Genomic DNA, 16,691 nt, shown 5'->3' on the forward strand with positions numbered 1-16,691 from the left:
TGTTCTCAAAAGTCTTCATAGAGGTCCTATTACAAACTTCCCGGTAAAAGCACTTTCAAAGGCATGTTGTGTCATTTTAAGAATAAGTCCCACATCCCAAAGTCCTGGCTAAGAAGGACCACATTTGAGTACCGGTGTACCACTTCACTCAGCAGGAATTTGGACATGTCAAACATTAGAACCACTCCAACTCAGCCTACTTGGTAGTCAGTCACACTTCTGGGTACATGTCAATAAATACTTTGCAAAGATGGGAGATCAGAGAAACTCTCTCAGCATAAATTCTAATTAGCTAAGACAAATCAACACACTGCCTTCTTAAAAGAAATTACTTAGGGCCTTTCTTTTGATCATCTCAAAAACAAAGAAAAAAATAAAACTATGCTATCAAAAAAAGTGTTCCCTCAGAAGAATTTCCATCTCTTATAAAATAATCCACAACATATATTACTTGTTTTAAGATCCCTGAAGTTCAGTCTCCTTCAATGTATATTTCATCCCCTTTTGCAAGAGTAATAAGAACTGGACTGTTTTCCCTGGCATTATCAGATTTACTTCCCTTCCTTTGCAAAGGAGAAACTAAACATCACAAACTTGGCTTTTCCCCTCCCAGTAGAGTACCCTGTGTTCTGCAACCTATCAGTCAGTTCTGGGGCAAACGCAGACAATATTTTCCGTTACAACCACTTGTATCCAGGAAAAAAAAAAAAATCAGACAACTCTGTAACATAGCAGCCAGAGAAAAGTTTACTAGCTTTAGCCAATTGGAAGCTCTGGAGCTCCGCCAAGTTAACATGTTTTTCTCCACCTCTAGATGAAGTCATGATTGAAATATGGCATTGAACTTGTTTGAAAAAGGAAAGGGGAGTAAGGGTGGGGGGAACTAAACCTGCAGCAAAGTGCCCTGGACTGTGGAGAATGTGGTTAGGAAATGTGTGTGTGTGCTTCTGAACTCTGAGTGGCTCTCCCTTCTGTAACCTTCGCCTCCCACTGGGTGGAGTAGAGCCTTTAATAGCAGCTGGAATGCAGTTCCCCTGATCAGCTTGGCCAGTTGTTGCCTGGCTGAACCTCTGCCACTCCTGGAGAGTGAGTGGTGCTCAGAGCTCAAACCAGCGGAGACAACTTCTGTATCCTCACCACTGCCCCCGCTGCTCTCCACGCAAGAAGCTCCCGGCACTGAAGCAACCATGGCAGAGGATGCCACACAAGCTGAAAAGTTCCAGCATACGAACGCTGACATGCTCCAGGAAAAGCCATCCAGCCCCAGCCCCATGCCTTCCTCGACGCCAAGCCCCAGCCTGAATCTAGGGAGCACAGACGAGGCCATCCGGGACAACTCCCAAGTGAATGCTGTCACAGTGCACACGCTCCTAGACAAGCTGGTGAACATGCTAGACACCGTGCAAGAGAATCAGCGTAAGATGGAGCAGCGGCAGATCAGCCTGGAGGGCTCGGTGAAGGGCATCCAGAACGACCTCACCAAGCTCTCCAAGTACCAGGCCTCCACCAGCAACACCGTGAGCAAGCTGCTGGAGAAGTCTCGCAAAGTCAGCGCCCACACGCGGGCTGTCAAGGAACGCCTGGAGAGACAGTGCGCTCAGGTGAAGAGACTGGAAAACAACCATGCCCAGCTCCTGAGACGCAATCATTTCAAAGTGCTCATCTTCCAGGTCAGTGTCCCCCCCCTCTTCTTCCTCAGCCTTGTGGCTCTGAATCTTCTTCAACATTGATGATCTCAGTCCTCCCTGGCTCTCACAGCCAATTTCACATCTGTGCTGCCAGTCAGGGTGGATGGCATGACGTGCACACACACAAGGCTTTTTCTCTTTCCAGCCTGTAGCAGGCAAAGTGTGAAATCCACAGCCTGCAGTGGGAATTTCCCAGGTCACCTCAGCCCAAACCTGAGGCGTGTGCCTGCCTGGTTAGTAGAACAGGATCATTAGTCAAGGAACATCTGGATGGCCTCCAGACAGGTTGGGGAAAGGTGCAGGTGTTATACCCACACCAGTCAAATTATTTGTCTTTTTTCATTAGGAACTTGGGGCTCTGGCTATAGCTGTTAGCTGGACAGGGAAATTTAATTCAATAGCTGCTTTGTCAACTCTTTGTAGACCTGAGGTAATCAAGTGATTTCTTTGGTTTGGTTTTTAACCATTTTTAACCATTAAACTATCCCTGTTTACAGAGGCCACCAGCGTTGGGGGACTAACCAAATGGAGAACTGGTTCTGCTCAAGATGAACTAGCATTCTTCTTTTAAGGCACTTTGGGCAAAGCAATTCTGAGTTTTTTTTCCTAACAAACAAACCACTAAGAAAATGTAGGGCGTAACACTTTACCAACACACTAGATAAGTCTCTCACCACTCAGAGAGACCACAAACTGTTAAGCCAAAGAAAACCGAGTGTTATCAGTTGCTGTCCTAAAGGCTAGTCTTGAATATTTTCTCCTTCAAAAGGTTCCTGTAGAATAAAAAGCCCACTTAATTTTCTTAATGCATCAATGATGCAATTAATGTAGCAAGAGGCTACTTGGGGACAGGAGATTGCGTGGGGCTGTTGTTCTGCCAAGTGGTGGGCATTTGTGAATCCAAGGGCAGTCCTGCCTGGTGCTGGAAGCCCTTCCGCCCAGTGGCACCCAGCCAGCCGCAGAGCCCAGGAAGCTTTTCCATCCTGCCTTGGGGCTGACTCCTTGTGACCATGTGAATAGAAGAGGATTTCAAAGGCATGGCGGGGAGAGGCTGTAACCAACACTTTGATTGAGAAAGCGACACAGGGGCAGCCTTCATCTCCCAAGAGAAATTGAGAAATTGGGATTTTCAAATAAGGAAGCCTTCTTTTTCTAAATGAATCTACTCTGCCAAGTCAGAACCTAAGCCTTCCTCTCCCCATAAAAGGAAAGACTCATCTTGCTGCTTTTTTGTCCACCCTAAATGGCACTTGAGTGTTAGAAAGGTTCAGACCATTGATACCCTCCTATATCTCGCGGGCCTTTGCAGCCAGCAAACCTTTTCAGTTTTTAATGTGAATGCTTTTTATGTACCTGATGAACTGAAAAAAGAGATATGGTAAGCCGTTTGAGTTCCCTACTTCATTAGCCTAAAAGTTATTAGGAGCCTCAACTCTCAAGGCATTTCTAAATTAAATAATGTTCTCCAAACAAAAGCAAGCATGTACAGACCTGTTTAAACCTGAGTCACCAAAGGAAATATTCCTTCTTCCAGTGTGAATTGGGAAGATTATCTCTCATCTCATCCTGTGATTTAGGAGGGAGGGGAGTATTTATCTAGTAAAAGGAAAAATCACAATTTGTCAGGATTGGTTTTTGCTTTGTTTTGCCACAGATGTTCTACAGATATGATGGCTGGGGGAGGAGGGAAGAGGCAGAGACTGGGAAGATATGTGACTAGAAATTCAGAAAACTATGAATCTGACATTTTAGCGAAGAAAAAAAACCACACAACTGTTTGGGAACTTAAAGGCACATGCTCTTGATGAGGGCCTGACATACTCACCTGTTTTGTTACATTGGATTGACAGGTGTGAAATTGCTGCCAGAAATGGTAGGAATTCTTCACTTAGTGAAAAAAGGCTGAAACAATGGTACTGAAGGCCAAAATTGAAGCTAAAAGAAGCTAAGGCAATGTGCTCAGCCTCCATTCTGAGCACCCTAGCTAGCATCCCTCCAGAGATAAGAAACAAGGAACACCCAGTTTCTTTAACCATGGAATAACTTTTCTGACCCTAAAGTATATTGGAAATCCCGATTCTTAAAATACTATAAAAATAGTTGGGGAGCAGGGAAGTTGGCTCAGTGGTATAGCGCTTGCCTTGCATGCCTGAGGCCCTGGGTTCGGTTCCTCAGTACCACATAAGCAAAAAGAAAAAAGCTGGAAGTGGCGCTGTGGCTCAAGTGGTAGAGCGCTAGCCTTGAGCTGAAGAGCTGAGGGACAGCGCCCAGGCCCAGAGTTCTGGCCCCACAACCGGACCCCCCCCCAAAAAAGTTGGGGAAACAAATGCAAATTTTGTCCTCATATTGCCCTGACTTTGTGCTTTCATAAAGCAGGAATTTCAATCAGGTCATAATTGCAGAAATGATAAAGAAATAATCAGTTATGTTAAAGAGTCAGACAATATAGTGATTGAAAAGATAAATTTAGGAATCAGAGAGAATGCTGGTTCAAATCCTAGCGTTATCACTTTTCGACTGCATGATCTTGGATACTATTTCTATCTTATTCTTATCTGTTTCTTCATGAACACACTGAAAATATTAATACATGTTTAAAAATCTAAATTCCTTTAAATCCCTGCACACACAGCTGAGGCTCTTTCTGTGTATTTTCTCATGTATTCCCAACTTACAGATCGGGATGCTTCGATTCAGTTTATATAGCTCATCTGAAGTTGTTTAGTAAAGAAGCAGTGAAACTAGAATTCAAGCTCATGTTTAATTGGTCCCAGGACATATCTTCTTAACCACTAATGCTTCCTTCCTCATATCTTTCTCATATACTGAGGGATAGAGCAAATAACCTATTTAGAATGGTTAGCTCAGACTGACACAATGTAAATGCTCAGTGCATAGAAGCTATTACTGAGTGGGTCTGAAAGGCATTTATTTGCTCAGAGAGATGGCCATGCTTTTACTTAGTTAGAAATGTGGCTTTTGAGCCAAAACTGACTCCACCCTTCTCAGGATCTTCAAGCAGCATACTTATGTTTTTAAGTTAAGAATTATTAATACATAAACAGATACACAAACTGCCACCACCAATCAGGTACCAACTGTCATGTCAATATCAACATCATGTTACAACTCCATGAAAGAAAAGGACTCTACCCAAAAGACTATTCTAATTGGCCCATCTAGTAGCAGGACATTCTTCAGCATGTGGCAGGAGTCTTACCTTTAGGGAATATGGAGGGCAGATGCATGCTGGGTACCAATTTGTGCAAGTAATTTGTCATTTTCAGTCCACTTGAACCTTACTTTCCCTTACTAAAACCATTTATTTTCTAGTTAAAGACAAAAAATGTGTGAAAATAAAAAGAAGGTGAGAAAAAAAGCTGACAGGTGAATTTAGTAGTATAGTGTTAAGATTACATTCTACTTTGTAAAATCCTATCACAACCTCCAAATTTACAAGTGATTGATTGGTTGGTTGGTTGGTTTACTAGATGCTTACATATTTGCATTCTTACATCCCAAACTTTGTTCTTAATCTTCCACCTGTAAAATATGTCCCTGGGCTGGGAAGGTGGCTCAGTGGTAGAGTGCTTGACTTGCATGCATGAGGCCCTGGGTTCGATTCTTCAGGACCACACAAACCAGAAAAAGCCACACGTGGTGCTGTGACTCTAGTTGTAGAGCATTAGCCTTGAGCTGAAATAGCTGAGGGACGGTGCCCAGGCCCAGAGTTCAGGCTCCATAACCACAAAAAAGAAGAAAGTAAAAAAGAATAAAAAGCCCCTTATTCATTGAAGCTTGTACTAAACTTTACTACATTGTAAAGCATGTAATTCTTCAATACTTGCTTCATATTGTAGCCAGTAGTATCTAAAAGCAGAAGAACATTTATCTCTCGTTGATCAACAAAATAAAAATTCAAGCTCTGGTTAAACTCAGCAGTTTTCCTTTTAAACTGTGCTGTAATCGCTTTAAGAACAATGTTTGAATTCAAAATACTGTGACCAAAACACTGTGTCCAAGTATAAATGATATAAGACTCACAGGAAATGTTCATCAAAGGGGGCATGCTAAAGAAATACAAAGATTAATGCTTTGCTGTAAGCATGACTTTTACTGAAAATAAAGCATACAGAAAATCAGTAAATTCAGTTAGAGGGAATTTTCTTTGCTGGTGGAAGAGGCTAGAATTCCAAAAGTAACTGGCTCTGGAGGTGTTGTATCTACTTAAGTTTCTAGTAATAATCATGTGAAAAAGCAGTTTGGGAATAATTTCAAATCCAAGCAACAAAATGAAAGTACTCATGACCAGCTTACACTTTCATCCACATAAAATTGTGAAATTGGGTGAAAAAAGTAGAGGTTAGATTTTCCAGTGGATATGTTTCTGGAAAAAGAAGCCTATAAATGTGCTTAAATATTCACCTTTTGGGTTCCTTTGATGAGACCAGAATTTTAGAAATGCTAAAAGTGTCTGTGTGATTTTTTTGTTTCTTTTGTATGATAGTAAAAGTGAAATATCTTCAGACTGCTTCACAGTTGACTCTTTTACACACTGTTCATCATTCAAAGCCACTACTCTAAACACTGTTCAGTTAGCACAGGCTTGGGAAATGGCAATATAGATAATCAAAGATGCTTTCACATGACACTATGCCATGTTTGTATCACGTTGATTAACACTCCATAATGGGGTATTGCTTTTGATGTGTAACTTATACAGTGCCTTTTTAGTTTTTTCAAGAGGAACAAAATGCTAGTTCTGGTATTATTTGTCCTAATTGAATGCCAGCACTTCCCTAGGCATGATTCAGTAAATAACTGATTATTGTTGCTATTTCTTTGGAAAAAAAATCACTACATTCTCTCCTATAGAGAGATTAAAACACTAGACCTTTTGTCAGACAAATTCCTTCCCCATAAAGCTTACCTTTCCATTGTTTCATAATCTGTATCTTATTGAACTGAACAAATGAAAAATGTGTTTTAGGAGAACTCAGGTCCCATAGTTTTAAGTCTTGTGGGAGAACACACATTTGGCATGAATGGGTACACTACTGAATCATTTCTGCCATTTTTAATTATGTTTTGTGCAGTTAAAGTTAATGTCACACACTCAACTATATTAGACTTGAAAAAAAACCTTAATAATAATTTAGTTTATTTTACATCAAAGAAGCAGAGGCTCAGAGAAGCAAAATGACTGGCAAGGTTTCATATTAATAATAGAAATTTTGCAGAATAGAATTGTGAAATGAGTACTCACAAACACAACAATCCCAGTGTGGTAAAGTTCATGTTTACTGGGTTTTCTGTGTATGCTTTTAAATAATTCAGCATGATTTGTGTTTTGGTCTCGTTTTGTTTTTTATGTGTAACAAAGAATACCTAACCAGTGTGATCTTTAAAAAAAAATTGAACCCTTGATAACACTGAAAAATAATGAAACTTTTAAATCCACCAGAATGTGAAAGACTGTTCAGGGATTATAACTAATGCATTTTATTCTTATGACTTGCTGATTCCACCAGCAACTGCCCTAGGGGTGCAGTTCTAATCAATGGTTTATCCACTTGGCAATCTATACCTCAGAAACACAAATTGGAAAAAAACATCGATGTGTAAAGGAGACCTATAAATCAGAATGTCAGGTGGGCATAGTTCCATTTTAATAACTAGTATTTAGAGATTATTGGATAAAATATTCCATGGGCACAAATTTATGGCCTTCATATCCCTCCAGGATGCTACCACATCCCTGCAGGAATAGGACATTCTTTGCTATTTTTGTCTAACAACAGGAATGATAAGTTTGTGGCAGGAAAACAAGCTGCTGGTGTCTCTCTCCATATTCAAGCTTTTTAAATGACTTAAGGCCGATTTCCTTTTCTAACAGACATGAGATCTTTCTACTCCTAAGTGTGCAAATGTATATGTGTGCAGAGAAGATGTGTTCGCGATCACATGCTTCCTCCCAAGAAGCACCCAGTATGTCGGCAAGTTTCACTGCGTGATATTTCCATGCACAACTGGGACTATTAGTTCACCAGAATCAATATAAATAGCAAACAAGCTGAGTACAAGGAAAAATGTTACTTCTCGGGAGTTCTTTCTATTCCTTTCTCCTTTATGCCACAAGCAGATCGGTCATACATGTTTGAAGAGTGCCGCTTAGTTTTCCCGTCCCTTGAAAAATCTCCTAAGGGTCCTAGTGAAAGGTCAGAACCAGGAATACCTGCATCGGTAGAGGCTCAAGACCTTTCTGAAAACAAAAGACAAATAACCAGCTGCTCCTCTGGGTTTCTACCAGGAAGAGCTGCCCAACAAGGCATCCCACAGGGACTCCTGTTGCCGTTTCAAGGAGCCACAAACCTTAAGTAGACAAATGGGTAACTAGAACAGGTAAACAGTGACAGAGTGTATACAAATCTCTGCCTTTGAAAGAGCAGTCACAAACATGATAGTAGTAAGCAGAAGGCAAGTGTGTCCCCTCACCTGTAATCATGTGAAATATCACATGTTTCTGTGAGGTGGGTGTGAGAGGGCCACACACAAGAGTGTTCGTGCCAGTGGGACTGGGCAGTTTGGAGAGAGGGCAGTTACACAAGATCCATTATCCGACGCTTAGTTTGAGTTTCCCCCACCACAACAACTACTTCATAGTCAAGTACCATGCATATGTCTTTCAAAAGAAGAGGGATTTTTGAAAAAGGCCAGTATTTTTCTGCTTCCAAACACGCATTTGGTAACGTGTGCTTAGACATTCACAAAGCCCTATAGAAAAAGAAAGGCCTGGGCTGCAGAGCACATGCCATAAGATGCCACCAGATAAACACTGTCTAGTAGACAGAACCTAAAATACTGCCTGAGTTATTCAAAGGGTAGCAGAAATGTCTCTGTGAGCCAAGAGGACATGGCTCACTTGTTTCCAGTTGCATAAAGACATGTCCAACTCATCCTGGATGGTCTCTGTTCCTCCTGAGTTGATTTCCATACTTGGCATTTAAGAGCTCTAGTATAAAAATTCCCCTAGAAGTTTACAAAAAGAGTTCAACTGATTGTTTTCCACCTTCTCTCCGTCTCCCCTCGTGCCCCTGTGTGGCCTGTATCTACCACAGATCACTCCTGACTCGATTTCTAGTACATGTTCCTCAAAGCTGTCCTCAAAAGGTATGTGATGAGAGAAAAAAGAATCTCAAGACCCTATGGTAATAATAAAAGTTCACATATAAGAAAAACTTCGTGAATTCTTTGAGAAGTACAGTTAATATACCTACCTGCGGTTTGGTTAAAGAAATGGAAGCTATCCCTTTTAATTCCTCAGACAGATAATAATACTATACAAACAGTACTCTGGTAACCAAGGTTTAATTTCATAGTTTTCTGCCTGAATCTCTGCTTCTTCACTGACTGCTTCCTTCACTGAAGACTTTTAATAACAGTTTAGTTTCTTCCTTTCCTGTAAGCAATCTCAAGGCTTCCAAACCTTTGTCCATCCCCTGAAGTTTTGCTTGAGTCCTAACTCCAGAGTCTTAAACACCAAAGTCCTAACTTTCTATCCATATCACTAATACTCATCCACTGAAAATTCATCCTTTCCTTTGAAAAGAGATCACGATTCCCTCTAGGCTTCAAGTTCTGGTTTCTCTGGCAACACTGGCATTCAACAAACAAAGGAACTAAGCCCATTCCTTTTAGTCCTCAAGCTTGCCCAGTAGATCTTCAGTCCCCACTCTAAACACCTTCAGGGCTTCTTAGAAAGCTACTTTGTCACCAGTGTGTTCAGTTACCAATCAGATGTTGAGCTTCAAGTGTTCAGACACCGTGGTGAACACTGTTTTTCTACTTTGTCTTTTGTACTGTACCTGGCTTTCAAACTGGAAGGATGTAAAGAGAGCTTTGGGAAACAGAATATGTAATGTCTTCTAACAAGGAATCCAACAAGACTTTCTGCTTTTTATATCTACCCATGACTCTCTCCTTATCTTAATCAATTGATGGAAAGGATCGAGTATGAGTGAATAAGGATCCTATACAAGTGAATATAACAGAGATAAAGAGCTATGTGTCTTCAAAGAGTTATCATTATTATGATATCCAGTGATTAAAAATAATTACTCTTTTGAAAGTGTCTCTATAGAACTAAAACTTTGTTCATTTATTCTTTGTATTAAGAAGACAAAAAATAAACAGTAAAATCTGGGCAAATGGCTTCCACCTATAATTTTAGCTACTCAGGAGACTAAGATCTGAGAATCATGGTTCTAAGTGAACACAGACAAATAGTCAAAGCTTTCATATCCAGTTAACCAGTAAAAAGCCAATCATAAAGATATGATTCAAGTGGTAAAGCACCAGCCTTGAGGGAACAAGCCAAGTAAAAGTGCAAGCCCCAGCCGGGCACCAGTGGCTCATGCCTGTAATCCTAGCTACTCAGGAGGCTGAGATCTGAGGATCTCAGTTCAAAGCCAGCCCGAGCAGGAAAGTCCATGAGACTCTTATTCCAATAAACCACTAGAAAACGGGAAGTGGCACTGTGGCTCAAGAGGTAGCGCACTCACCTTAAGCTGAAGAGCTCAAAGACAGTGCCCAAGCCCAGAGTTCAAGCCCCATGACTGACAAACAATAATAATAATAATAATAAATAAATAAAGAGTGCAAGCCCTGAGTTCAAGCCTCTGTACCAGCACACAAGCTACCTTCACACACACACACACACACACACACACTAACATTCAGTCTCCAAATAATCTTTGTGCTTGTGCTGGTCCTGGGATTTGAACTCAGAGCCTAGGCATGGTCCCTGAGATCTTTCTGTTCGAGGATAGCACTCTACTGCTTGAGCCATAGCTCCAACTCTGGCTTTTTTTTTTTTTTGCTGGTTCATTGAAGATAACAGTCTCTGGAATTTCATGCCTGAATTGGTTTCAAACCATGATCTTCAGATCTTAACCTTTGGTTAGTTAGGATTATAGGTTTGAGCCACTGGCATAAACCAATTTTATTGGTAATTTTACTAGTTCAAAATTGCAAAAATGAGAAGGGAAGTTGTTAATGTTAGCATGGACTTTGTGTGAAGTTTAGAACCCAGCTAGACTTGAATTGGCTAGATGTGGTCATTTTATCAATCTGAAAGGGGATTGAGTAGCTGAAATAAAATCAAGTCCCCTTGATTCCCTGTTTACAGTGGTGGAGCTTTGAATCACCTTGGGTTCATCCAGAGTCCTGGTGGCCCTGGGAGCACATTTTGAAAGCTGCTAATCTACATGAAATCCTCTGGTTCATATTTGGAAGAAATGGAGACCCAAAGAGATTAAATTATTTGTTGAAGCTGTGCAGCCATTGATCACAGTACAGCAAAGACAGAGACTTGGGCCTCATGCCACAGGTTCCATCCTGGGCTGGAGGTTTTTTCAAGTGAAAATGTGATAGGCCCTTGCTGATGAGCTCTCATTTTCTAATACTTGTAAAACAGTATAAACATTAGAAAGGTCCTTAGGGTATGTGACCTACGACTGTCTTGACCACACTCTCCTCTCTGAGTAATGCTGCAGCCCGGTGCCCTTTGCCCTCTGGAGTGGAGTTCTCAGGCAGGGAGGAATACCACTGCCTGTGAGAGAGGCTGAAGGAGAGGTGTGTTCACAGTGGTGAGGAGGAGCAGCTTCCTGAGCCTCTCTCCTCACTCTGAATCAAATGTAGGCGCCCAAAGATTGCTGCCTGAAGATGCTCAGTTGGATAACAGAGTTTGGATGAGCTGTGCCTGAAAGCATACTTTCCCTTGCTACTACTCCACAAGGGACCCCCGGATCTCAGCTCCCTTGCTAGCTTCTACCGAGGTTATCTTGAGCCACCAGATCCCAGGAGCAGGCCCCAGGAGGACTAACCTTTGCTTCTTTATTCTAAAATGGTGCTATGCAATGAAAGAAATGTGTGTTTTACAGCAAATACTATGGTGGACCAAACCTTCCCTTCTAACACCGCCTGAATCAAGATGTTAACGTGATACTCTGCACAGAGGATTTCTCAGTTCTCTTCCCCTGGCCCTATTTCTATCTTCCAGCTTGACCTTCAGCACTCTTTTGCAGTGGAATTCTGTCAGGAGCTGAGCCCTCTGACCTTGGAGGAGGGAGGGAGGGAGAGAGAATGCACTGTATAATAACTCACTTTAGCTCCTTTATCTAGGCGCTTCCTGGTGTATCTGAGTCGCAGCCCACTTCCCCCTGCCTGCCACTGATAGAGCCTGCGCCAGCTACCCTTACGACATTCCCAGTAGGCAGATCTTGGCTTTATCCAGCCTAAGGGGAATGGCTCTGACCAATTTAGAACAAACGCTTCTTATTCTAGAAAAACAAGCCACACACATTTCCTATCTATCATTTCCACCTCCTCCTCCCCCACCAGAACCCAGACATGCACATTGAAGCTGGCCAGGACCATTTGTGAAGTCTACTATTAACACAAAAAACCAACGTTGTCCATCTTTTTCTTTTTTTCTTCAGGAAGAAAATGAGATCCCTGCCAATGTGTTTGTAAAAGAGCCGGTTTCCAGCCCGGCGGAAGGAAAGGAGGAGCTCGCAGACGAAAACAAGTCCCTGGAGGAAACGCTGCACGCGGTGGACCTCTCCTCGGATGATGAATTGGCCCATGAGGAGGCGGCGCTGGAAGACAGCGCAGAGGAGAAGACCGAAGAAAGTAGGGCAGAGAAAATCAAAAGATCCGGCCTCAGGAAGGTAGATAGCCTCAAGAAAGCATTTTCTCGCCAGAACATCGAGAAAAAGATGAACAAGCTAGGGACAAAGATCGTATCCGTAGAGAGGAGAGAGAAAATTAAGAAATCTCTCACTTCCAATCACCAGAAAACATCCTCAGGGAAAAGCTCCCCCTTCACTTTCGGGAGGAAGAAAGTCAGGGAAGGAGAAAGCCCGGTGGAAAATGACAGCAAGTCAGAAGACTTGGCAAGCAATGAGCAGTTACCCAATGACCACGAGGAGAGCTCTTTTACAGAGGGCCTTTCTGAAGCCTCTCTCCACAGCCCCCTGGCAGAGGGGAAGAACACAGGAGACCCCGAAAAGACGGCCTTGATGGGGAGTAAGTCAGGAACCGACAGCAACATCAACTTGACCATTATGGAAGATGAAGAAGAGGAATCGGTGGCCTTGGAACAGGCACACAGGGTGCGCCATGAGGGTGGCTATTCTCTAGCTTCTGAAGAAACAGAGCGGTCAGAGGAGGAACCCGTGCAGCCCGCTGTCCTCCAGGTGAACCAGACCACCTGAGCGCAGAAACCATGCGCCCAGCCCAGCCCCTGCTTTCGTGCAAGGGGCAGCCATCGCCTAGAAACGAATTTCTCCCCAAGTCCAGCACTGCCCACTCACTCTCTCACTGACCAAGCAGTAATCATGATCCATGTAGCAGCACCCTACACAGAAGAATCAAGAGCACATCTGTCAGGGGCTCCACTTTAAATTTGCATTCGATGTTTCTATAGAGTTTATCCAAAATTACCAGGAAGGGGGAGGGAGGGGATGGAGCAGTTGGAAAGCACTGATCCCTTTGGCTTAGTAAGAAAATCTAGAGGACACTTAAGATAGTCATCATGAAATGAAGTCATACACACACACACACACACACTTATGCTACTCCATTCACTTGCTGAATACTGTAAGTGAATTAGTGAACTTTTACAGTACTCTGTGAACTCTTACTCCCTATGTGTGAGCTATATAATATACGTAAGTATGTAAGCTAAAGACATAACCATATATGTTAAGATTACCATTTTCAAAAAGTAGAAGAGAATGATTTCACTTAGTAGAAGCCATTGTTTTATTTCATAGAAATTAGAACACTATGATAAGTAATGATACAAGCTATTAATTGAGTAAAGTCCAGTCTATTAGAACAGAAAAGTAACATGCAAAAGTTGACAAATAGGAGAAATGAGGAACAAAGAACATCAGAGAATGAAGTCAAAAGGAAAATAATAAGTGCTTACAAGTGAAATATTTTCAATATTAAGCTTAAGCTTGCCTATGTAAATCTTTAAAGAATATAAAGAAGTTCATATATCCTAGACTAGCATGTTTTATCTCTAACATTTTTATTTTTAATGTTTTAATATTATTTTAATAGCATAGCATTTTATAGTGCTAAAGCTGCATTGTTCTTAATAAGTGCATCACAAAAGTTTTCTTTAAGTTCAAAAGAATGTTGTCTTTTTAACACTGGGATGAGCATAAATCTCAATTGATGTTTACTATTCTCTGCATTTTCCCAAATTTGAAATAACTTTACACTTCAAATTATTTGATACCTGCTTATAAAATCTTTAAAAATCTACATATTTGGGGAGGAAATAATGCCATTTTCTCTTTATTTGTGCATAATAGTAATTTCATCCCAAGTCATATTTTATTTATGCATTAATTTCACAGAATATTAATGTTTTAAACTTTTTAAAGCATGCTAGTGTTTTATGTTGTATACAGTTCATTCAGACAGGGTAATTTTTACTGCTGCCTAATATTATACTAAAATATTGCTTTATTTTTTAATTACAAAATGCTGTTTTCTTAAATGACAGTTCAAGATAATGGACCCAGAAAGTAAATTCTCTAGCTATAGTACAAACCATTGTATATAATCTTTCAAATAGAAGTAAGCCAAGATGACATTAACAAACTATGCTTTGTCTTTAACAAAAGGGAAACATCTTAAAAAATATATTGATGGTATAATCTATTCGGCTATGTCCTTATTTTGCAATAATGTAACCCCAATTATTGGATTGTTGAACTAACAATGGCTGTTAAAGAAGATTAAATAAACCAAGAGATAAAACGTATATAACAATGTCAGTATTTTTGGCAGAACAATTTTACAACAAGCAGAAAAAATTGATTTTAAACTCTCTTCCAGATATAGCAATAATGTTGATTGTTTCCGTCTTGATTTCCCCTACTAACTCTGCTTTCTTTTCTCCTGATCTCACTTAGAAATCCATCTCTCATTCTTCAATTTTCTTGACTTGACATCACCTTGCCAACTGTGGATACCATCTGAATTATGGCAGCAGCTTGATGAATTTGATAGTTCCATCTGCATTTTTATTATATCGTACCTGACTTTATAATACCTTAAATAGTTCTGCAAACATGAATTTATTGAATGGCACAATCAGTTTATTCACTCAGAAATACCTTTGTCTTCTGCAGTACTGCACATTGGGTGGAAGACTTAATTTCACCATAAGCCCAAAGCTCTTTGAGCTGTTTAACCTTCATGGAGTGACTGTCACTTCTTGCAGCCAAGTCACTGGAGCTAATGTAATGTTTACATTCCCTTTTCAAAACCGCATCGTCTGTTTGTTCCTACAAACTAGCTGCTTTGCCAGTGGAAAACTGCATCTTTTTAACTTTCACTGACAATCACATTTATTCTATGCCCCACATCTGAAGCATTAAAATCCTAAGCAATAAAACTGAGAATTAGGCTAGATAATTGTTGGGAAACACATACTGCAGGGATTAGGGAGAGCAGCAGTTGTGGAGATGGAAGCTATTTATTTTGTATTATTGTTGAATTATTTGCATACAGGGGAGATTACAAAGTCCCAAAATTAGATATGGCCTCCCCCCACCCATCTAGTAACCCAGACTTAGCTTTATGTGCCTAAAGATCAAGAACTCAACTCATTTTCCCTACAGATCAGTTAAACATTAATGAGGACTGAGATCCATATCTCTAAAATGCAATTCAGAAGTAAGACATGACATGGATCACAAATGGCACAGAAATACAGCAAAACTGTCATTTTTCTACAAGGGGGAATATAGATAGATAGATAGATAGATAGATAGATAGATAGATAGATAGATAGATAGATAGATAGATAGATAGATAGATTTCAACAGGAATATTTTATTCTTTCTACTTAGGAATCTAGTAGATGGCTAAATTGGTGGTTCTTTGTTTGCATGAAAATAAAAAGACCTGTGTTCAGATCAGGTCTATACAAACCAAAGACTTTAAAAGCTGTATTTACATTATGATAAAAGCCCACTGCTTTTAACAGTGGCCATCCAGAAGAGCAAAGTTTGACCCTCATGTGCCCTATCAGGAAACCAGCCAGAGTGCCAATGTAAGTAAAGGTTATAATGAAAGTCATTTCCTACATTAAGACACTAATGCCTGAGCCCAGTTAATTCCTGCTTGAAAGTTTGTTTACTGCCCTACAGCCCAAATCTAAGTGATTTTATGTTGGAGCTTGAGAGTATGAAGAATTGAGGTACAGACAGCAATCGTTATTAACAGTTCCATAGCAACCACAAGTCTTTCCCTAAAAGCCGACTCTAGCCCCGCAGAACAAGTTGCAGATGAAATTGGCATCATGACCTTTGTATTCTGCTTGATCCAGGCATCTCGATAAAGACTTCTACAGCCAGGAACTCATTCCTGAAGGGAATCAGCAGTAAACCCACACCATTAAACATACTTTCTTATTTTTGTTTTAACCATTGCATTATCTGGCAGCATTTTAACTTTAAAATTATTTTTCATCCTTCACACAAGCTGCCCCAATTAAGAAGTCACACCTTTATCAAGGCAGCTTGATGTTCATATATTTATATACTTTCTACTGTAAAAATCAATTTCTTAAATATTTATGGTCCTCTGTGAGACTTGTAGTGTTCAAAGCAGTTAAGATACAGCATGAAGGAAAAGAAAGCAATTTAATGAGGTTTGAACTAAAGGCATCTTACCTGCTTGGCTTGCTCGATACGGGTTTGGACAGTGTTCTACCACTTGAGTCACACCATCAGCCCAGACTCTTGCTGGTTATTTTGGAGATAGACTATCATAGACTTTCTTCACTGACTGGCTTTGAAACCCAGTCCTTTGAATCTCAGCCTCCGGAGTAGCTAGAATTACAAGTGTAAGCCACCAGCCTCCAGTGATAGAGAGTTCTCACTCATAATGTTTTAAGTACATAAATCTTGTCCT

General features: G+C 40.7%; 1 protein-coding gene across 1 annotated transcript; it reads left to right on the forward strand.

Annotated features, from left to right (window-relative positions):
* The first annotated feature begins 887 nt into the window (after positions 1–887).
* On the forward strand, positions 888–14,527 carry Cavin2 (caveolae associated protein 2). The gene is made up of 2 exons (XM_042688350.1): positions 888–1,670; positions 12,188–14,527. Exons 1-2 carry the CDS (start codon positions 1,188–1,190, stop codon positions 12,962–12,964), a joined length of 1,260 nt encoding a protein of 419 aa, XP_042544284.1. The 5' UTR covers positions 888–1,187; the 3' UTR covers positions 12,965–14,527.
* Positions 14,528–16,691: the final 2,164 nt, after the last annotated feature.

Source organism: Dipodomys spectabilis, unplaced genomic scaffold (assembly GCF_019054845.1).
Source record: "Dipodomys spectabilis isolate Male_0828 unplaced genomic scaffold, ASM1905484v1 ptg000115l, whole genome shotgun sequence".
NCBI lineage: Eukaryota > Metazoa > Chordata > Mammalia > Rodentia > Heteromyidae > Dipodomys > Dipodomys spectabilis.

Excerpts from the sequence above, each read along its gene's own strand:
- Cavin2 (XM_042688350.1), top strand. The coding sequence starts at position 1,188 with ATGGCAGAGGATGCCACACAAGCTGAAAAGTTCCAGCATACGAACGCT. Across the intron at positions 1,671-12,187 it reads TCAAAGTGCTCATCTTCCAG|GAAGAAAATGAGATCCCTGC; the intron begins GTCAGTGTCCCC and ends TTTTTTCTTCAG.